We start from the raw sequence: 24,305 nt of genomic DNA, 5'->3' as shown, positions 1-24,305 counted from the left end.
ACAACGTAAACAGATCGAAGGAATTGCAAATATCAAGATTTCGTTTAAGAAAAACAAAGACTCGCGAGATTTTTGTTATTCTTTTCGATACATATCTAATTATTCCTCTCTCTTTCTCCCTCTATTACGTTAATCAATTGTCAAAATATTTTGCGTTAGCATTATTCGTCATTGCGGTTTAATCTCTCTCAATGTTGTTTCGCGAGATATTTTTGTTAATAGATACGCGCGCGAAAGAGCCGCAGGGGTTGACGGAAAATTAGGGTCGAAAATTAAACAAGTCAAGAGCATCGATCGAAAGCGTTGGTTGATTTTGGCAAGTCATCCTCTCCGTTCATATCCGTCCATATCCGTCGGATGATTTCTGATTAACGGCCAGTTGTTTCGAATGCTCGGTTGGGGCTTGCGGCAGACATCGAGTAATGACTCTGGGGGGGTGGCAGGAGAGCGGCAACTCGCGAATGGGGACGCACGGGGATGGATGAGGGTGGCACGATGATGATGATGATTACAATAACCGTGATTTTAGAGGGCTGAAAATCGCGGCACGCGCTTTCGCTCGTCCTGATACACAACGCTACAGATTCTCTCAGTATGAACTTCAATATGATCAAAGATACAATTGTATTTCCGCAGAATATAATTGAAACGTTAATACGCTTCTTTCATGAATATATCCTCCTCTTTTTTTTTATGCCTAAAATGTCTTTCCCTTCAGAAAATGTTTTGGAAATTTAAGAAATGACGAAGGAGGATGAAAAATAAAACGATCGAAAAGAAAAACTCACCTCTACCGCTTCTACCGACAAATCTGAGGTCATTGAACTTGGCGACTTGATTCTTCATCAACGCGGTAGAGTTTCGCAGTTCCGCGCAACAGTTCTCGTCATTGCCCGCACGGACCGTCACCAGAGTCCCGTCGCCAACTTCGCCAAGAGCAACTACTTTGAACGCCACTGGAAGCGTCTTGTTGGATCGCCAATGCGTTGGCAGTTGACTGCATAAAAAGTACGGTGATCCTGAAACAAAGTCGCAGAGATTTCAAACAATCGTTTAATGTAATTTAATGTCAATTTCAAATAATGACAATTTTAATTAAAGAAAAGCGCAAGATCGGTATGTCATCTGATCGATTTAATTAACACGAGAAAATCAATAATAATAAACTTTAAATAAACACTCTTCTTTCTCCTCTTTTCATTCGTTACTCTTTTTTAACATTTTTCTATTCGATCAAACACCAACCTGTCCTGACCAGTTCTCCAGGATGTTCGGCCTGCGCTTCGCCGACGAGTCTTTCGGTCCACCATAGCTCGCCGACGGCGGCACTCTCGCTCATCTCGCCGCCTCCACCTCCGACGTCGGCGTCGTCTACCTGGTGGTACCTGTTGTTTACACCTTGCAGCGGCGCCAGGGAGGGACCGCACGGGCCGGCGCCTTCGTGGGATCCAACGGTGCCGTAATTCTCCCCGCAGCCCACGGAACCCACCGGTAGATGCATCCCATCGGCCAGTAGCCGCCCCACGTCGCTCAAGGACGTACTCCCCGGCTGGGACGTCGTGATTTCACTTACAATTTTCGCCGACGAAGGCGACTTCGCGTCCCACGCTACCAGCCTGCCCGGCAAACGTATCCCCGGCGCGTTTCACGCCGTACGTAACCAATCAGTTCTTCCTCGACGATTGCATCGATTCTCATCATCGATCGCAAGATCGTCATACTTACAGACGGGAATCTCGATACCGCGGAATCACCGGTTCCGGTTTTGTCTCATGATCCGACGCGGCAGCTGTTTTCTCGCGATGTACCGTTGCACTTTCTTACGCGACGCGTGACCGTAGAGAGTCCGGCGATTTAAAGTACATTTGTCACTGTCTATCAGTAGTTTATTCAACGATCGGTTAATAGTCGTCACCGCGTGTTCCAATCTTCCTCTCTCTCTTTCTCGGAACACTCAATTGCCTGCGGCACTATATCATTTGATCGCGATTTCTAATCCGACAGGTTGTTGCCAATGTGACGACAGGTCCAGACGTCGATTCCACGAATCCGATATTAACGTCACGCGGCGTTACACTCGGGTAAACGGCGCACTTTTCCTACATAACACCCACTGACGTTTCCTTCAACCGCGGCAGGCCGCGTCATGATCGCAGTCGACAATCGGTGGGGCGACGATCAACTCCGGCATCAAACGTCAGTCGCGGTCGGCGGTGCGCGACGTAATGCCGCGCGGACCGCGTGCTCGGCGCGTAAGCGGTCCCGGGACGGCCTAAGCCCCGATGATTCTGGACCCCCGCCTCCGCTTACGCCACCGAACTGACGCCCCTCGACGGCAGGAACGGGCTACGCTCTCTCCTCCGCTCCCACCACGCGCGCAACACGCTGCCGTCCCTCCTTTCCTCCCCCGTTCCACTTTTCGAGCTCGTCATCACTGAAGGTGGTGGTGCATCTCGTCGTCATCGTCGTCGACGACGATGGCATTCTTTCCGCCGTCCGGTCGACCCCGTTACTTCGCAAGAAAGAGAGATGTGTCGTGTTCGCCAACCTTATGAACCGGCAGACGTGAGACGCATCGCGAATAAATAAATTCGTGGGATTTCCCATGTGCGTCAGCATGTGCCCGCTCACATTTTCCTATAAAATGACTGGTGCGTTAATTTTATTCAAGAGCAATTAATTTCGAAATCCTCAATGTTGTCTGAGATGAAAAGATACATCGTAGATACATACCAAAATACAGCGTCGAAAATTTGAAACGGCGACTATCAGGCGCCGTTCAGACCACCTCCCGCGACGATAAGAGGCAAAATACCGACGAATTCTCGACGTTATCGTGTGATTTCCCACAACGGTCCAGCCTCCCGATAGCCGCGATATGATGGTCCAGCCTTCGGGCGATTCTTCCCCACCTTTCTTTACCGAGTGGCAATGTGCGATGTGGGGGTAGAAAACACGTCATGCGATTGCGATATAGTCTAATAATAAATCTCTCGTTACATCTCTCGTATCCACAATGTATTTTAGCAATATTTGCACATGTAATTTATTATCTTTTTTATGCTTGTACTAAAATATTGTTTTTGCCAGTAATTAATAATATTTATAATTATATTAAAATACTATTAAATAAATTTGTTTTGCGATTAAAGAGAAATTGCCCAAGAACGTTGGGGAAGAATCAAAAACATTCGCGACTATGGCTAATGAATCAAGGAAGATTTTGTGACAGAGATAAATCCGTTCGATGTATACCTTGGCATGTGTCAACTGGTTTCCTTCAGTTTCCGCAAAATCTCCGCGGCACAGTATCCCATCACAAGCAACGGCAAGGCGTAACAAGTGTCCGTGTGACGTCACTCGGCTTTCTGGAGGCGGAGCTTCTCGTTGGGGAAGCAGATGGAGGGGTCCAGCTCTCCCGCATCATGCATCGCTCGCCCCACCCGTGCGATTTTGTTCCTTCGCACCTCTGCCCGCGCTTTCCATCTCTTCTTCCTTCTCTCGAACCCCTTTTCCTTTTCCAAGTGGAAGGTCGGATCTCGATGCTTCTTGCCGCAGCACACGCTGGACCAAGTGAATAGCACTCCTTAACAAAAAAAAAAAAAAAAAAAAAAATTTAGTGCATAAATTAAAAATTACCAATGATCTTTGAAGGATCTTCTAATGGGTTCTTGTTCTTATCAAGATTTGGTTTCTATTGGTCGGGTAGTTTTATAGTTTACATCTAAACAATTGAACGATCTGGTATTACATCAAAAGAATACAACTTTTATAAAATATAAGTTTTTCTATTTCACCATATAGGTTGTTAGCAAATTAATCTATCTTGTGCGCTACATATAGATTGCTAACAAACTAATCTATCAGTTGGTCGTACAATACAAAATCTAGAAAATGTAATTTTTCAGGTTTTTTTTTCCTATGACTTTCTGTTTAGGACAGTTTCGCATTCCAGGCTTCACCAAAAATTCTGAATCGCGGTCACGTGATGCTACTGTTTATTGCACTGTGGTTTACTGAAGCGTAATCGAGAAGGTAGATGCGGTTTGCCGCGTTCTCGCAAGATATAGGTGATTAACTTCTTGAGAGTGCTCCTTGTATGGGGGTGAATTTACTGATCGTTGGCCTATCCGCATGGCGAAAACGTTCGGAATCGCCGCAAAAATCGGCACTACGATCAATCGCGAAACCGCAACCGCTATGACCGCATTATTTGTATGTTACACAAGTACCAACAAGTACGGGATCAGTAATTAAGACATTATATCTCTCAAACTCTTTCTTATCGGTCATAATTCGGTGATAAGGCATTGATTTTAATCATATGTGTATTTACATACGAAACGTACAAACAATTGACACTTTCCGACATAGAATATATTATCAAAAATATAGCTGTTAAATATATCAAACGAATAATCTTGACCAATCATTTTTTCCGAGAATAATACTCTCATGCATTGTTTTTTATAATCATAATTATTCTTTATACTCTTATGCAAATTAAAAGTCATTCAATCCAACAAAAATATCAGTAACACATTATTCAACTGCGCCCAAATTATGTCTGACAGTTGCATTAGGCGAAACGAGATAATTAATGACCAAACTAAATGGAAGGATCTTTTGACGCTTTTTTTATCAACATGACGGTATCGCTCTGAGCCACTTCCAGCGCCACCGGAAAAGCTCACAAGACCGCCGTATCTTTGATTGCTTTCTTAGAAAAAAGTGTCATTAAATGAATTTACATAAAGTGTATTATTCGGTATGTGTTAACAATCGCATGAAACTTTATCTCTTTTTTGCTAAATAAAAAAAGAAGCTTACTCTCATAAAAAGATTCAACTTTTGATTATCAAAATAAAATAATTTTGCTATTAATAACCTGATCGGTAATTAAATCTTCCGTTACATGATTTAATCTTTGATAACTTTTACCTTTTAGAAAAATTATTCATTTAATATAACTTTAATAGTATAATGATACAATGGTTTTAATATTGAGACAATAATAAATTATCATAATAATAATATAATTTACAAAAATCTATATTTTATAACATGTTTTGTGCTATAAGATTTTTAAGATAAAAGAGAAGTTTTCGTTTTCTCCGGACAAAGGCAGAGTGTCGCTAGGCGTAAGTTAATTTGCTTTCTACGCGAAAGCCGAGCTAATGAACTATAAATAAGGGAGGAATACTTGTGCCAAGTGGACAGCCGCACTTACTGACCCTTCGTAATTAAAATCCCGTCCTAAATCAGGACTAGGGATGCGATTAGACGAGGATCGCTCCTGTTCCGTCAGCTTATGAGCAAATCCACCGCGGCCCTTACGTACTTGAGCTCTCATCTCCCTCGGTTCTTACGTACATGTATATATCTGCAACGGCCAACTTTTACGAATTTTATTACGAACTTTATTACGAATATAAAGCTCTTGTAAAGAAATCTGTTTAAAAAGAAATATAGAAAGAATTTGAAATAGAAAAGTTTGTGAATGCAGTTATATATGAGTTATATTAAAATAATTTTTCAACTAAATACATATGAAGTGATAAAGACTTAATAGTAATATATGTATATATATGTATGTATTAACGAGTATTATTATTGAAAATAAAAAAATTAAAATGATTTATTCGTGATTATACTGGAGTAATTTTTCCCCATTTCCGCTTCCGTCGATATAATACGTCTTTCGTTAATTCAGCTACGAAGCGTGCAGTTAATAATTCTTTTGTGGAGAACACGCGATAAAACGAGAGCGAAGAATTTATCGGAGGGACGGTGCGAGGGGAGAATTGGGAAACAATTTGAATTTTATATTCAATTTCTCTCTCTCTCTCTATCGGTGGAAAAAATATATATTACTTTTTTGTAATTAATTTTTTCATATAATGTAGAATACAACGTTGTTTCGCACGCACGTAACGCATAAGTTTTTAAAAATAAAAATAATTTAAAATAATTTAAAAAATAATTTTCAAGAAACATCACGAATAGGTTTAACGAGATCAGTAATATAAAGAAATATTATTTTGTCGTGAAACATTAATGCTTAATTAAAATTGTCCGCGGAAACGCTTCTCTTTCATTTAATTCTACCGTCTCGTTTGAAGGATAACCGGTAGAGGCGGTAAAAATGGAAAGAGAGGTACACGATATGATATTAGATACGACAAATAGAGGTCTCGAATGCACCGCGATTAAACGAGTTGAAATACATAGCTCTCTAGCTACCATTACCTTCCATTCTCATGTCCCTTTCGGCAGCTATACTTTCCCCGACCACCGACGTAGATACGTCCACCCCTTGTATGTTCCGTTAATAAGCTTAATAAAGCCTCGCTGCGACTGTCTCCCTGTGTTGTCCAGTACACTCCAGATTCCAACGATACAGGGATGGCACTCGAGTTTCACGTAATTTTGGCAAGCGGCATCTGGGAATGTCTATCACGTCATTTATTTACTTTAATCACCGTTTTGAATATTTTCAGGAAACTTGTGCAGGCATTATCAGAATATATAACTTATTATTTAATCACAAAATCAATATATGTGTGGATTATAAATATTATATAAAATATAATCAATCTTTAATATATTTTATTATTTATTTAGGGCTTGTGAAACTTGTCGATAGATGTATAAAGTAACATAAATCAGATATTTTATTCTCGACTACACATGTATAGTCTTAGATATTATTTTTAATTTTTAATTATATAATCGTAATTTTTCTTTATTAATATTATCCTGCAAAAATTTCATATATTTTCGCGTGTTTTTATATTCAAAGAAAAATTTGTCTTTTGCAATCTATTTGCACGATAATTTTTTTTTTAAACATTCTTGGCATGATTTTAGAAAAGAGATAATTTGATAATATGAATGTAAAGATTATATATAAAATAAAAAATTGTAACAATTACATACTTTAAAAAATGATAACAATCCGCCAATGGTATGTCTGCTTGATTGTCAAAATTTACAGTTTCTACCTCCCTGTGCTTACAATAGCGAGGAATGTAAGCTCGACAAGGTCCGGCTTTGAGATGGACATCAAAAGGATGATAATACACAGACGTGAGATTTGCTCTCTCTCGCGCTCAGAATTTCATCCTATTTGGTTGCTCGAGCTTTAAAGTACGAGCTTGGTCGCCTGTTTGGTTTGGGTGCTGCATCATATAAAACCAAGTATTAAGTGGAAGCGTTTAAATGGAAATATATCTTATAAAAATATTGTAATTGATAAACTGGAATAAAGAAGAGCGAAATCACAGATTTATAGAAGGGCTTTTCACGTGTGATAAAATTATTTATTATTTTAGAAAATTAATCTTTTTATACATATATTATGTTTTTCTTTTTATCTGCGTATACTAAGATCGCTGAAGCCGGAAATGATACACGAAAGGGATCAAGATTTCCGGAAAACCCGCGATAAGTCACGACTCGTATCCCGTCATCAATCATCTTATCGATACATTTATTATTGTCTTACATGTAATATGACAGATCGATAATTTTTTCGGCACTCTTTTGATATTATACGTTTATTTGTAAGCAATTTATTTGACAATTTAATTTTTCGCTAATTATATTAATACGTTTCATTAATATGACAAAATGTTTAGTTTTACAGTTACACGAGACTCACTAGCAGAGATGCAAACAGAAAAAAAAATAAAATGCTTTTTTATAAATAAATAAAAATAATTTTTTGTGAAAAACAAGCCTCGTTTTTTTCTAAAAACGTTGTATTTATTTTCCAGATTTATTTAACTTTATATTTTGATTATTGCAAGAGAGAGTTGATTTTTTATTTTATGACTGATTTTTTAGATGATAGATTTGAACTAACCATCACTATTTTAAATGTAGATCGCATTCCAATTGATTATAATATTATGTTATTAATATTAAATTTAATTAGATAAAGTCTCCAAAAAAATAAAAATTGAACGAATAAATTTTCTTCATTATAGATAAAAATATAGTTTGTAATTTTTATAAATATACCTTAGTATTATTTTAATGTAATAAAAAAGCTAAAGTTCTTATATTTTTAATTAATTTTTTTTCGAAAATGATTCTAACGAATAAGATTATTTTTTAAATTAAAATATCAAATAGTATAATAAAAATTTTTGTTATACATCTAACTGAAAAATTATCCGCAATATGTCGTATTTGTTGCAAAAGTCTCATTAATCCATTAAAATTATTTTCGAAGAAAAATTAATTAAAAATATAAGAACTTATAGTTTATTCCTTATTATATTAACAAAAAAATATAAAGATAAATTTTATTACATTAAAAATAAAAAGTTTCCTTGTTCCAACGTTTGTCTGCTATTAAAAAAAAAGTTTTTTACATCTCTACTCATGAGACGGAAATATCATACGTTTGCACTACTGCCGCGATATAATGTATATTATGACAATTGTCTCTCTCTCTCTCTGGTACTCTTGATACTATATATTTATCTGCAAATATCTAACAAACTTAAAGTTAGACTCACACAGATGTGATGAGGCGATCGACGTGATGTGAGATATCATACCATAATAAAACGACGACCACAATAGTCACCGCATTAATCACAGCGATTCAATTGATTCCTTTGATGCTTTCGTCCTTCCAATGCTCCATCGCAATTATATTCACATTACAAGTCGTCACAAGTCGTCATCTCGACGTCACAAATAATAATACAACACACTGTAAGGAATACAAACAAGCAAACGTTATTTTCGTTAAAACACTGATCCAATTCCGAGATTCGTTTAAATATATTTCGCACTTGACATTTGCAACAATCGTGAAATCATTTTATTTTTATTTAAAAAAAGTTAAAGATGACACTCGTGAGCATTGTTTGTATTATATTAAGCGAATTAAATATAATTGTCAAATTAATATGACACGTAAATAGTTTGAGTATCCGACTCGATTAAACGTGACATTAGCACGTATATGACTGACCTCGTAATAGTTGACATTAAGCAAAGAATGCGGGAAAGGGTAGAGCAAGGAAAATAAAGGTGAAAAGGAGGGGGAAAGAATTCGAAGCAAGCTTGGCCGCTTTGTTTACAATATAAAGTAACACGTAGCCTATAACTTTACAATATTATCATTTATCGTATTCTCGAAATAAAATAATTTGCTATTGATTGCTAAACAAAAGTCTGGTCGCGAGAAACGCAAGAAATATATTTCTCCTCACTTTTCCGTGAATAATTTCTTTTTAGAATCACATATACTTACTACTAGAAATTTCCACTTGTAAAACACAAAATGGCTGGATTCAATGTCAAGAATGTCTCCCTGCTACTACTGCTGTCTCAATTAATCGCGAAGGTTAGGTGAAATGAGATCTGCTGCAATTTTAACTCACGTTCAATATACGTCAAGTTAATATTATGTTTACCAGAAAATTCAGCGAAGAAAGTTCGCGAATAACTCGAATTATGATTCAATCGCGAAGTACAATACAAACATGGAACGCCGGTATCGAATTAACAGTGCAGAGCTGCCACATTCCAGACGCAGCAGTTCAGTTTTTCCCCCTCCACTCACGCAACAAAGCTTGCAGCCAGTGCTTGTGCCTTGATGCGCAAGTGGAGGGATTAAAAACGGTGCTGCTGCGTCTGCAATCTGACAGATGGCAGCTTTGTTAGGCCCATTTTATAATGAGTCATTAGTCGTTAGTCGTAAGAAAATTGAGACCAATCACAGTCGATTATTTTCGAAATAATCGTAGAATAGGCCTTACGAATATCCTGATAGAATCGAAAATCGAGATATTGAGCGCTTTAGTGTGTACGGTGTAAATATAATTGCGCGAGTGTCGAAGCAACGGATAAATCACCATCGATTATCGTTACCTAATAATCATCGTTGGTGCAGTTGACAAGTGGACGAGTCCATTTTAACGTCGAATACAAATCAGTGCGCGGCTTTCTCTCGTCGAAAGTGCTCGGAAGAGATGGAGCAGAAGTTCAGACCGTCTCGTGATATGTCATCTCGCGCGAGACAATTAAAAATTTCGTAATAATATATATCCAGGGACGCACTACTGCGCAAGCTACTGCGCAGAAAAGCGCGCCCAGTTTATTTCGCGCATTACCCGCGTATTTTTCTCATCGAAAGTGTACCTCCCGCGTCGAAAGTGCTCGGAAGTGATCGCGAAAATCGCGCAAAATCTCGGACGATTCTCGTGATACGTCATTTTGTGCGCGACGCACGATTAAAAATTATTTTCGCGCTCGTGGAATGTCCCTTGGTAACACGTCGAAAACTCGTCTACTGCGCAGGCTACTGCGCAGGGTAGTGCGCCATGTTGTCTCGCGTGACCTCGCGTCGAGTATGAGTCAGTCCGGTGTCTTTTCTCGTCGAAAATATATCGCGTACATCGAGAAACGTGTCAAAAGTGTTCGCGAGTGTCGCACGGATCCTTGAACAATGTTGTATCGTGCCTACGGTAAGCGCGTGACAATTTATATCGCTGACTTTCGCGAAATTCCGATCTAAGACGTACGCGTCGAGTGCGCATGCGTTGCCGGGCATTTATTCTGCGTCGTTTCAAAGTCGGAGTAAAATTCGGGAGTGTCGCGAGTGAGTTATCGCGGGATTTTCCAGTGAAATCGAAGTGAAATTCGGGACTGGAGGTTATCGTGGGATTTTGTAGTGATATTTCTCGAATGGATTACTACAAGACGAGGCGTATTTTTGAGCGGAAGCGGAGGAGATGGAGGATTCCTTGCCGGGACTTTATCGGATGGATCATGGATTAAGTGAGTGAATTTACTTTGATATTTCTTTAGCTATTTCACATACTTTCAGAATATGTATCATATTTTCTCTTCCTCTTTATATTCTTTCTTTTTTTTTTTCTTTAATATTGACTGCCTCTATGAAATTTGTAGAGAATAATAATTTTTGAAATAACTGTTTATCCTTGAATTGCGTCGCGATCGACAGTGGATAAGCGAGAATGTAATATACCGACAAATTTTTCTATTTTATCTTCTGGTGACTCGATGAGTAGATAACGTAGATAACTGTCCATTTTATCGGCTGGTGGTCGATGAGTAGAAAATGTAGATAACTGTCAAGTTTATCCAGAATATGTATATTATTCGGTTACGTTTTAGAAAACTTGAAATGAAAACAAAAAATTTGAAATTATTTTGAATTTACCAGAAAATTTATCGTTTTATTTATTAATTGCAACATGATTGACACTGAATAAGTGCAGAGAGGATATAATATACTAATAAATTTTTTATTATAATGTTTAATTATAAAAAGTAAACATAAATTAATTAGGTTTTAATTTTTTCAAAAGATTGCAACTTTTGTATATCATTTTTTGCTTATAGAACTTTTGTCGCAAAAAATAAATTAAGAAAAAATAAAATTTATAAAATTGTTTTGAGAGAGCAGATGTAATGAACAATATTTGTTTAGATACATATATATACACAGTTTTATTTTTTTCGATATTATTTTTAACTTTAGATATTTATAACGTGATTTTTTTCATATTATTCGATATTCATAATATTCAATTATTATTATTTATTAGATAATATTTAATTATTTATATTAGATATTATATATATTTCAAAATTCAGTATTGGCATAATTTTATCTCAACTATATATATGGAGAGATATATATAAAAATATTCTATTCTCTCTAGATTCTAGAAAGAAAATTGTTATTCTCTACGAATTTTGATCGAAAATGATAAAGCGGAGATAATATATAACATATCGACAAATTTCTTTTATTGGTTCGATTTTTTTTCATTTGTAGTAAATAAAAAAAGTAGTTTGTAATTTTTTCCATGATAACAGATCTGTACAATCGTACACAATTGTAATTTTTTAATTAACCTGTCATTATGGTATTTGATTTTGGTCGTCACAGTCTCTCTTTAGTAGATTAATTTAATATTCTCGCCATTCGTAATTCTTATAGGTGAAAATTTTTTAACAAATGTCAGCGAAATGAATTCAATTAATTCTTTCTATCTTGTACAGCCAGTTAAACATTACAAAAACAATATAGAAGCCATTAATTCTCAGCACGACAGGTGTAGTTGTCGACAAGTTTGACTTGTTTCTTTATTAAGATTAATGATTATTTTGAGTCACGATTTGCTTTCGTTTGCTTTTATGAAACTATTGAAAGGATCATTCCATGATACTAATTTTGTCTTCTATGATGAATTGAGGTTGCATCGGTTTTACAAAAATCGGTGCCTTTATCTTACTTGTAATATCTTTGCGTTCCTTGATTCAGAACTCAAACTTCTCATTTCGCAGGTTTCATTTTGAACTTTGATCTCATACTTGCCATTATTTTTTTTCATAATATATAATAAATTATTTTTCGCATTTCGGTATATTTTTTTTGGTTTTTCATATTTTGCAAAAAATCGATTGTGACATTTTTACAATCATTTCTTAAGTACATTCTGATTTTGTTTCGGCTAATTTACATGTTTGAATTTCATTCTATATATATATAAGAAAAGAATTTTTTCTCTTACTGTTTTTTGTCAGATTTGCAAAATTCCTATTAACCGCTGATAATTGGTCTTAAATATGTAAAAGAAATACACAGTTCGCGACATTATAGCTCGTTATGCTTCTTTTTGCGGGAGTCTCTTCTAGTACTCACTTGTCAGCGAGTTTTTTCGCGAGTTTTTCGATCGAAAAGCACGTGTCCATTATTAAGAGCCCGATTGCGCCCCGGACCGATGCCGGGGTCTCGCTTGAAAATTTTTTTTTCGTTACTTTTTTCTCGTCTCCTTCGACCGGTGGCGAGCCGCAGGGAATTTACAATCCTCATAAAAATCCCGCAAAAGAAAAATTCTCTACTTCTGGCTCCGAGGCTTCGGCGATGCTTTTAATTTTTATGAGATTTTCAGGTTTAAAAAAAAGTAAGCGCGCGCGCACGCGTTATGTACATAAGATGACCAAAGTATAGGATTTTTCTTGGTACCGAGAAACCATTGTCCTGTGCGACTCCTACATTTTCTTTCTTCTTCCTCGATATTTCCCTTTTTTCCTCACCAAGAAAAAAAACATCTAACCTCAGCCATAAAAATGCAATCTCGATGAACAGAGCGCGTTGGAAAAAAAAATTTTTTTTTCGAGACACCTCGTCGTGATAAAGAAAGATGTAGCAAGATGAAGCGGTACGAACAAAAGAAACGTGCGAAACGTTCTCTTTCGGAATGTTATTTTTCCTATTTTTTTTTTTTCAACGACCGTAAAAACGAAGCAATCGTCAGTCGGCGCTGCAATTCTGTAAATCGTCGCTCGGCCATATATCATTCGGTTAAAAAATAATATCTACGCTACATCCGCGTTTTTTTTTTGTTTATTTTTTTACATCCTACCGCCACCTCCGCCGCGTCGCGCCATCCTCTCTCTCTCTCGTCCTTTTTCTTTTCGAGAGGCACGAGTGTCGTCCGTCGTGCGACGGTGCTTGAAATTCTAATTCGTGCAAATTTACTGTCTAACGGGGCAGAGATATTTCACCGCGTGTCCTAATGAAACTGCCTCGACGCGCGTTTTTGCGGCGCGTCGCGACGCTCGAAAGACGGACCTTCGAGCGCGCGATTGCGCGCGGCTCTCGCATAAATTAATTTTGACTCCGCGATTTTTGCAATAAATGTCAAGGAATTCCCCTCCCTCTTGCCCGCAACGAACGATCGGAGAAAAGCGGCAGATCGCGTGAAAGCGAGCGATAGATAAGGGCGTGAAAAAAATGGACCATTCATTCACGGCGCGCGATAAAATCTGTCGTCGAGAGAGATCGTATCGTAACGCAGTTTTTACAAACGACAAATCCAGCGAATGTCTGTCTTCTGTCGCAAGACTCGTGTGCAATTCCCGGATGTTTCCACTTGCGAGAGTACAAAAAACGCCGTAAAAAATATATCATACTTTCGTGTTCATTTTCGTGTTTCGTCATCGTGGAAAGATAATGATTATAAAAGACCAGCGAGTTTAATCGAAATCTTTCGATGGTAAAACGAATCATCTCGAACCTTTCCTTTTTTACTCTAGTTAATTTACGTCCATACGACATACGTGAAAAAAATGCACGCAACTGCGTAATTACCTCGCGTAATTGCGGGGTCGCGGGAATTCGGTAGTTTCGCGAGGGTTGCGCGCGGTCGCCGGGGAGGAAAAAAAGATTGGTCCATTCATGCGCGTACGCGATAAAATCTCAGAGCCGCGCTGAAAGCGCGCCAGATCGTATCGGTCAGTAATGCGATCCCCCAGCAGCATAATGGCGCAAAACCCGGCCCATTGTTGTCGGACCGGGGTGCATTCGGTGCACAGGATGTGCTCAAATTTTCTCGGGTATCGTATAATGTGGCTTACGCCTAGCGGGGGAATGATAGGAAGGGGGATAATGCAAGCGAGATCCGGCGATTTAGGATACCGAAAGAGAGAGAGAAAGTTGTGTAGCGGCCGTATCGAGTCTATGTTCTGCATGGGATACACTTTTTTTGCCAAATTGTAATCTGTGAATGTATCCTCTTCTGTAGAATTACAAGAGAGAGGATCCACTTCCCATTTTAATTTGGTCTTTCGATATTATTTTATATCTCGATTTTTTTTTGGTAATTTCGTTTTTCGGTGCTACTTTAAATTTCGGTTTTGGTATAATTTAATGCGCGATAAAAAAATATCCTAGAGCCCCAAATTTTTAATTTGAAGAAGTAAACGGAGATAGAGAGCTTTAATTTTTTCGAGACTACAAATTTTGAATGTATTACAGAAATAATAATTGAAAAAAGTAAATTTAATAAAATTTATAAAATCTAATTGCTCTGAAAGAGAGAGAGAAAAATGTGTAATCAATAGCATTCTCGTTCACACACATATGCTCACATATCTATTTTATTTTATTTTATTTTTTTTTGTTAAAAAAAATGTCAATTTTATGTATTCCAAAAAAAATGTATAATCAAAAGAAGACACTACAAACAGAATTGTGGGACGCTCTATGCTCATTTAGCAAATACATTATTATTATAAATTTTATATTATCTTTAATTTAGCTGTTGAAAATTTGGTATTAATTAAAATTTTGAGGCTGATAATTTGAAATTACCTTATGATAATATAAATCTCGATGTGTTATAAACTTTTGCTACGTCTTTCGTGCAAAAATTTTAGAGAGTTTGAAGTAAAAAATATATATAAATTTATATATCGGCGAGAGAAATATCCGTCATGTCAAATGCCTTCGAATTTTAATTTCCTCAAGACGGGCAACGACGAAAAATGTACTCGCGCGATCGATGTATTCTTCGAGGCTGTCCCGGTTCGTTTGCTCCTTTGCTGTCTGACAAGCATAAATCGATCGGGCGCGGCGTTTCAAGGTAGCGTATAGTTATCCGTGCGTGTTCAGAAACGTACGAGGAGGAATCGGGTGATCTACTGCTTTTAGGTTGTGTTTACGCGGCGATCACCGCCGCCAGTATCCCTCTCTTTCCCTTTCCCGCGGAGTTTTCCCGCGGAGAAAGCTCTGAAATGGACGTGCAACAGCTGTTACCGTCACTCCCGATGGAAACTGGCACGCGTTGCCCGCCTATATAACGTTCGCGAGCACGTACGACTTATGCCAGTTACAAACGATGGATATTGATTGTTCTCCGGGGCTTTTCGGCCAGCTTCGAGTAATTCGTCACAGTCTTTTTCATACGTTTCGGTTATCGGATAATGTCAATGTTCACATCCGGACTGAGAGACTCGCGTCAGATTTTATTCGATATACGTATCACGTGTCTCGTGTCTGAACGATGAGTATATGGAGTATTGCAGAGAATTCTGTTTGCAGTGCCTTCTTCTGATTATACATTTTTTCAGGGATACATAAAGTCGATATTTTTTTAACAGAAATACTTCCGAACGATTAAATTAATTGAGATTACTAGAAAGATGATAGCGAACAGAAATAAATTAATAAAAAAATCTATAAATATGCGGAAAAATTTTGAAAAAAAATGATGTAATAATTTAAAAATGATTTTAATAAATCTGTTTAGTAATTCGATGTGCATTTACGGGAAAATTATTTTCGACTATCGCAAACGATTTCTTTTCTTGTTGAGATAAATCGGGGAACCGTTGACAGTTCGTGGGTCACCTTAAGTGGCTGGCGACGTGTATCGCTTAAAAGGCCGGATGTTGTCGGCGCGAGATCTTACGTTGACGATTTGCAGACGTTGTCGAAGAGTATCGGGGGCCAACTGTTTCGGAGCGCGACAGTTGCAACAACAGAAGCACGCGCGTGTAACGCGAACCGAAAAACCCCCTGCGATCTCTTCGTTTTATCGTCTACGACTTTAGAGAGAGGCTGCTATTTCGAGTCTAATTATTCGTGCTTTCCCCGAAATAATTGCGTTATTGATTCACCTTCTTCGAGATCGATTTTCTAAATAATTTGAACGGTAAAGAGAATAGTAAGAAATTAAAATAAATGATAAAAAAAAATTTTTATGATACAAATTATTTAAAAAACTATCATTAATTTTAATTTCTTGCAATTTTCTTTACGATTCAAATTATTTAAAAGAAATTATATCGATTCATTCATGTCCGAGTCTGACTTCTCTATCTTCGCGCGTCGAATTTATCAGAGAGAAGGCTCGGGAAGAAGCCCCAAGGCTTTCTTCGCGATTCGATTCGATGGTTTTACGATGACTAGCTCTAGTATACACAGGTATCGAGAGAATTCCGTATTGTCATTGTCGCGGTATGAGTAGCGATCGAAGATGCAGCAATGGCGATGTTTGCAGACAGGACCCGGACGGGCCCCTCGACGATATCGCGACTCTTTATTCCGCTCTTTTTCTTTCCCTTCTCGCTCTCACGAGTGCGCCGGTAGCCCGCCGTTGACACGCGGGGTGACAACATAAATATAATGTCACGCTTCCGCGCTTACCAATGGCAGTGCCTCGCCGACATCTTTCTCTTCTTCGGGGCTCGCTGAAAGGTTTGGGGGCCCTATTCACACCGGCCATACACGGACGACGATTTTTATGGGCCATATGAAAAATGAGGTTAGCCTACTATTTATCGCCCTCCTTTTCGACGTTCCTTCTCGGTAAGTTATGTGGAGAAGCTATATAAGGCCCCTCAATATTTTGGCACTCCACGGGGTCGTCTTCGCAGTCATCCAAAATTATACGCGTCGTTGTACGAATTCACTTGGAACTGATTTTTATCACTGTAAAGTTCGCATTTTTAAAATTCCAATGTGATTAATAGATTTCTTTTTTCCTCAAAACATTTTTATTCTTGATATGTTAAACTTCGTGTTTTCGCAATATGAAATGGCAATATGAGTTAGTCATAAGTCATAACTTTTTCATTTCAGTCGGAACAAATTTAACTTTTAATATTTTTTTTCGATAGAACTCTTGTAGCGCTATCCAAAACATTCAAAAAAATTTTTTGATCGAAAGAGATTTTAATGCTAGAGATAAAAAAAGATTCTTACTGCACTTTTAAAGATGCTATTTCTCACGAGGCTTTTGAATTTATTAATAATTCAGGAGCAATATATTTTTACTTACTTTATACATTTAATTTAATCAACATTTAATTTACGTTTAATTATTAGAATTCTTTTTAGAAGCACTCTAAAATTTTTTAAGGAATAGTCAAATTTATTAATCATATTGAAATTTTGAAAATATATAGTGTTAATTTTATAAAAATCAATTCTTTGCTTTACAACCTAATTTTTATGCGTATACTTTGAAAGAAGGAAGAGGAAAATCGCGCAACGATAATTAATCATAAACGATTTTTCACGTACTTGCAATTTAATAAGAAAAAAATAACATTGTAAACATCAACTGTTTATTATTAATATAACGTTCGTTTTATCTCGAATTAAATTTTCACGCAACTTGATAGAAACTTTAATGAGACCTCAACATCATTGAACAAAAATGGAAATTCTCGCGCGCAATATGTTGTAACATACATCTTTGTTCGGTGCCATTGATCGTGCGAGCACTCGAGGCATGTTACGGGGAACGAACCTCGCGAGAAGCACTTTCAATAGGTTCGAGGTCCAATTATGCGTCGAAGCTATTTAAAGTCAAGCGAGCGAAAGGTTCGGGTCGTTTTTTCGAGAGCTTTGCCGATTCCACGTGGGGTTTCGACGATTCTGCCGACGGTACAATATTAGAGATCGTGACATCGTTTATGTTCAACCCCCGCGGTCCGCCACGGGCGAAAATAGGGCCCATGACGAGACATTTTCATTACGTTGCGGCCGCAAGACCCCCCACTCGCGTTTCCATGACTCTTTTTGTTCGGTAAATCAATTTTTGTTTCAACGATCATTTTAGTAAATTATCTTTTAATCGTAGCATTGAATGATTTAAAGATTTTATGATATTTGAAAGCATCATTTTTTTTAAATTTAAATAGACATTTATACTAGAATTTGATATCTTGCCAAATTTTTAAATTTCTTGCGTTTAATCGGTGAATTGAATAGGTGAGAAAATTTCCAGGGTTGGCCAGAAAAGTCCAGTGAGTGGAAAAAATCATGGTAAACTCCGGTTTTTACTGTTTCGGACTTTACCCAATGGAATAAACTGGTAAAAACTATAAAAGTAACTAATATATAACACTAAAATATATTTATTTAACTTTATTAGCAAAAGATTTTTGTTATAGTTATTATAATAAATCAAATTAATTAGAATAGCTTAAAAGAATAAAATCAATATAATAATAAGGTCTTTTCTAATTCAAGTTAATATGTGAAATTTTTGAAACAAAATAACTTCGAAGATATAAATTATCAAATTTTATATTAATTTTTACTTTAATAAAAAAAAATGTGTGTGTGTGTGTGTGTGTATAATAGTAACAGAACAATTTTATCAATATATATCTGATTCTCATTTACCTTTCAACATGTTTTAATGAAAGAACTAATTTATTTACTACATCTATTCCTAATCTGTTGTAAATTTTATTTTGGATAAATTTTAAATTAGGAAACACTACAAATTTCGATAAAAAGATTTTCTATTTATATTAATGTTTTTAATAGAAAAGACCAGTTTTGCCGAAAAATACCGGTTTTTACTTGGCGTGGATTTTATCCAAAAAAATATGAAATTTTGCCAACCCTGGAAAATTTAAGACAACTTTTTCTACATTATCTCAATAACACGTGCAATCTTTTTAAATTGATCTTCTATTTATGGAGTCTACATTATTTCCTCCGCGCAGCACGGTGTTCAGAACGCAGATGAATCAAGGGTTAAGTGGAAAATGGGAGAGGGTCGCGCAGGGCGATCGGCGCGGAAGATAGGGCTCGTCGAAACAAGCGAGAGAGATACAGACAAAAAGAGAAAGAGAGAGAGAGAGAGAAAGAAAAGAGCAGGGAGGGGGTTAAAGGCGACACGGAGGGTTCGTGGTGCGGCGCCTTAGTGGCCACGAGTGCGGTACGAGTCCCTCCGTAACGAGGGCCAGCCTTTATGGCCCGTAAAGATACGTACCGTCCAGTTTACGTTCCCGGTTCCTCTTCCCTTCGCCGCGGCCGTCGTTCCCCATATGGGGTCCCCATTGTCTCGGACACAACGTGTCCCCGCCATCGCCGTACGTATAGTTACGCAGCGTTCGCGTATACGCGATGCCGGACACATTCTGGACCTCTCTCCCCTTCTTCCCCTATCGAGATGGCGAAATCTCCAACGAAGGACGCGTCGCGCGATCTAACCTTCCGCCAACCATAACCCGCGCGTTTCTTCCACTCTTTGACCTTTCCCGCCGTCGTCGCCGCACATAGTGTCGAGCACGAGAACTCTCCCTCGGGGACAGTTTTATAATACGAGCCGTGATTGCGCGTGATTGCTCGGGCAGTTCCTGCGGAATAAGGGGTCGCCGATCGCGGCCGACGGTTCCTTTGGAAGCTCCCTTTTAAAGATGACGAAGAGAGAAATTGTGATCTTTTTAAATAAGGCGGTCACGTAAAAATATCTTTTTCAATTGCAACCGAGAGATTTTCGGAATAGGTACGTGTTATGTTTTAAAAATTAAATTGTATGGAAATTATATATTTCGCGTCATCGATATAAATAAAGTTAGCAGCTTTTTCTTTTGGCCGGATATTGTATAAATGTTGTTGATGAGCCCGCAATATGCAAGGTTTTAGCGTATTATTTTTCTGACTTTTTTTTTCTCCAAGTCATCGCGTGCTATTCATAATTATTTGAAAAAAGATGCACTTTTATATATCGGGAGTAAGTACATTTTCTTTTTCCTTTTTTCTCAATTTACATTTACAAACTTAACTTCTTGAAACTTAAAAGATTTTGTGTTTTTCAAAGAAAATGCATGTAATAAAAAAATCATTTGACACAGAAAGTTGCATCAAAATAATCTTTATAATATACTTTTGACCTGAAATTTTAAATAAAAATACCTGTAGGAGATTAAGAAATTTTTTTACAAAATTCGAGTAGACATCCTGATAAATAATCTTTCCGAAATAAAATTTATTATTAATCTCGGAATTCTACAAAAATACATTTTAGAATTTACGTTCTCTTTGGCTAGAAACGAACGATTTAAAAATCCGAAAAGGCGTTCGAAAGAATGATCGGGTAATTAAATCATTCATTTGTCATATCGTATAATCAAGGACGAAAAGAAAATCTCGTCGTGGGATAATGAAACGAATATTAAAGCAAAACGTATTAATCAAAGGAGAATATCGGGCTTCCTCGTACGCATATTCGCGTGTCTCCTGAAATGCTACTCGCGCGCGCGCACGTGCATGCATGCATGCGTAGCGCGTACTTCTTGTAGCGTAGAAATGCATCCCTTTTTTCCTATCCGGCACTCTTCTCCTCTTACATATATATATATTTTTTTCCTTCGGCGTCAAATACATTCATGTAGTTGTACGCACACACGCGCATCACGAGCGAAACAATCCACCCCGACACGTACGCAGCCTCTGTCGCGCTCGTGACACACGCACAATCGTATCGCACATACACATGCACGAGGCCGCGAGGCGGCTTGAAGCGGCCGCATACACGGATCCTATTCTAACGTGGATGTGTGGGTGACGGCGGTGATCGGGAGAGGGGAAGGAAAGGGGAGGCGAGGGGGTTCGGCAGGGAGGTATTGAAATTAGCCGACCGGTCGGTCGGTGCTCTACGTGTATGCTCCGAGCCCCGACCGATAGAGTAGGGGTAGAGATTGGTTCGGCGCGGGGCTTGCATATATTCACACCGAATTAAGTCACCAACACACCGTGGACCGGCCTGGCCACACTCTTTGTGCAGCCACGAGCCCTTTCACGCATACCACACACTCGCAACAACGCGCGCGCTCGAGATTGTACGTGTGTATGGAAGCACGAGAACGGGGAGAGGAGGGATGTTTGAATTTGGATGGCGGTAGACCTATGATGAGAGCGAGAGAAAGAGAGAGAGAAAAAGATAGAGAGACAGAGAGGAGGTTGGGAAAGAAGTTAACGCGCGTTGCGTGGTGTATTCTAAAGCGTGTGCATTAGGTGCGAGATTTTTCGCAAAACGGAAGCCGAAAAATTGGCGTTCGGATACTCGACGTGTCCTTTTAATTTCATTTAACATTTATAATACCGAATTGAAATCCGTGCATTCTTTAGAACCTGTATCCTGGGAAACGAAAATCAACTGTGGACATTTATACTTACATATTTTTTCTCATTATATGAAATCTTTTATAATAATAATGTATATTTTATACACACACTCATACATAAAAATGCTTTATTTTCTAAGGAGGAATTAATTTTTCTAATAGCATGAACAATAGGAGAGTCAACTCTGTAGGAATCATATTTATATATTTTTTCTTATATGATAAATACTATTCTAGCAATATTGCATATTACACATATAATACACATATATATAAAAAAACTATTTTTTTAGATGTAGGAGGAATTAATTTGTACATAATAGCATAATAATTCTTCTCTAATAGCATCGACAATGTTGGGAAATAAAAATTTGATAATTAATCGTATGTTTATGCAGTTGATATACACAGTTTACATCTTCGGTCCCGTTTGAATCGTTAGCTCCATTCACGCGTACGTATGATATCTCCGCTTTAAATGGGATCGTTAGGGCCGATGTGGCATGTTTGACTTTGGTCGGCGGTGTGCTGGCCTCGAAGAGGTTAACGTCGGCTACCGACAGCTGCCGGTGCGATGCAACATGCATCACGTCGTGAATCTTAAAATGCGCATTAAGGCAGATTATTTAAAGTCGCGTTGTGTGATGGTCGTTCTTTCAATCTAGGCGGTATGACGTATCTGAGATTTGACAAGGTAAATTGTAACACGAGGGTCGTAATGCACTTTTCAATCTCGGTGCGTTTCCAATGATTTTTCCTTGCATTCTTGAATATTTTATGAAATCTTTGCGAAAACAATGGTCATTAAAAAAAGTTTGTTTTTCTTGCCATAGCGTGCGCCGAGATAGACTGAAATTATTTATTCGTAAATCACCGCATTGTGGAGCGTTTCGAATTTTTATCACTCGCTGTGAAAAATAATGTTACACAAATTAGGAATCAGTCTCACAAAATATTGCCACGTTCTGGTTAACGAGAGTTTATTTCTTTATTGCGTGCCGTTAAAAAAAAATGTTTTACAGATTCAGCAGGTCAGGCCTAAAAACCTGCACTGTTTTAGTTAAAAATTAACACGGTGTGCTCGCCGAAGGCATAAACGCGTAAAAAGCCTGTGTGCTGCGTGGTCGAAATAGAGAGGCGAAAAAAAACGAAGCATCCTATAAAAATATATACGACACTATGGTACCGTTGTTAAAAAAATAGTCCAAGACGAAAGTTTTGGCGAAGAATTATAGAAAACGGAATCCCATTTTTTTTGTATACCGTTTTTTGACCTCGCATATTGCTGTCCACACCGTCCATAAAAAAGTCATCATAATGTTCAACGGTGTTGACTGAAAGTAGGTTATCGTTTTCTTTTAACTTTTTTATGCAAAGAAATGGCTTTGAAGGAAAAAGTAGAATCTTTGAAAACTTGACCTTTTTTTTTCCTGCTGTGGAAATAATTTTATTATAATTTATTTGAACGATTTTTTAAAGAAATTATCTCCCCTAAACATATCTTTTTCTCACGCAGATCAATCAGTAAATAAAATCTTTTTTTTTAATTGGTGTTTTAATGCAAAATCGAGAGAGACAGTTTTTGAATCGTATTTTAAGATTATTTTTAGTTTTGTTTAGATCGCGATGTATGCATACAAACGAGCGATGCAAAAATTTATACTTTTGTATTTAATTCTTTCTAGAGTTCTAACAAAAGTTAGACGAAGAAGAGGAAACGGTAAAAAATGTTTTGTCCGTTATATGACTGACCCATATATAATACAGAAAATGAATACTTTCCTCGGCCATTTCTCTGAAAAATCATAAAATGTTGAGAAAGGGTTCGAGATCGCTGCGCATATTCTTTCGCATCTTTTGAATAACGGAAGATCGAAAGGAAAGGGTTGAAACTACACACACTGCTATCCTATGTAATAAAGTTAATCTTTCGCCGGAGAAAGCGAAACAAAAATAAAATAATAAAAAGGACGAGACAGTAAATATCGTACGAGCTCACCGATATTGAGGCGTGTTGGTATCGCTGCAATATAACCCTTAAAGTTAAAACCGAGGACACGGATTGCCGCATAATAAAAAAAGTCTCGGGGGAAAGTAACTTCGCATAAATTCATAAAAAGAATCTCGCTGCGCCGCTGGGAGCGCGAGTTGCCGCTCGTAATAAAATGTACTTCGCCATTTTTACGCTGCCGACGTTGATGCAAAAAAGTAATATTTCGGTAACGGTGCAAACGGTAAAATTTTATGGAAAAACAACTCTTGGAAAAAAAAGAGGTCGAAAGAAAATTAACGATACCGCCGAAAGTCTTTCTTCGCAAAGTGCGGGAAAACCGTTGTTTTTTTTTCTTTCAAGACGATCGTAAATTTCACTCGACATCGGGAAAAAGAGAATCGCGCGCGATTTTCGTTCACTGCAAGCAGAATCGTTTGCTGCACTTCTCGCGAATCTATTTTTCGATCAGACCTATGCTTTCGGTCGAAGTGCTTTCGCGTAGCGAGTTTTTCGAACGCGATACTCCGCATCGAGAAATAATTTTTCACGAGGCTCGCTGGAAAGTGTCTCTGGTCGAAACTAAAAATTGAAGCTTTCG

General features: G+C 37.7%; 2 protein-coding genes and 1 long non-coding RNA gene across 5 annotated transcripts in view; 1 reads left to right on the top strand and 2 right to left on the bottom strand.

The window, feature by feature from the left end:
- The window catches only part of LOC145974599 (uncharacterized), a 31,614-nt gene extending 28,274 nt beyond the window's left edge, over positions 1–3,340 (bottom strand). Inside the window, exons 1-4 of one of the 3 annotated variants that reach the window (XM_083104548.1) lie at positions 3,256–3,340; positions 2,734–2,978; positions 1,246–2,637; positions 789–1,019 (exon numbers count right to left, since the gene is read on the bottom strand). In XM_083104548.1, the coding sequence (XP_082960674.1) occupies positions 789–1,019; positions 1,246–1,501 (487 nt within the window). In that variant the 5' untranslated portion in view covers positions 1,502–2,637; positions 2,734–2,978; positions 3,256–3,340. The remainder of the gene's footprint in view (positions 1–788; positions 1,020–1,245; positions 2,638–2,733; positions 2,979–3,255) is intronic. The other 2 variants (XM_083104549.1, XM_083104547.1) reach the window with 2 other exon arrangements.
- A 3,044-nt stretch (positions 3,341–6,384) lies between these two features.
- LOC145974388 (uncharacterized) lies at positions 6,385–8,657 on the bottom strand. Its single transcript, XR_014439655.1, has 3 exons — positions 8,571–8,657; positions 6,940–7,181; positions 6,385–6,453 (listed from the first exon to the last, which is right to left on the bottom strand). It is a non-coding gene; the product is annotated as an uncharacterized LOC145974388 (long non-coding RNA).
- Positions 8,658–10,391: 1,734 nt separating this feature from the next.
- Positions 10,392–24,305, top strand: part of LOC145974665 (uncharacterized) — an 81,963-nt gene continuing 68,049 nt past the window's right edge. Inside the window, exon 1 of the mRNA XM_083104647.1 lies at positions 10,392–10,803. The gene's annotated coding sequence lies outside the window, so the exon portion shown is untranslated. The remainder of the gene's footprint in view (positions 10,804–24,305) is intronic.

The sequence above is a fragment of the Camponotus vicinus genome, unplaced genomic scaffold (assembly GCF_025532165.1).
Source record: "Camponotus vicinus isolate PSW18456_S1 unplaced genomic scaffold, iyCamVici1.0 SCAF_7, whole genome shotgun sequence".
Lineage (NCBI taxonomy): Eukaryota > Metazoa > Arthropoda > Insecta > Hymenoptera > Formicidae > Camponotus > Camponotus vicinus.
This window is presented reverse-complemented; position numbering and strand designations above follow the sequence as displayed.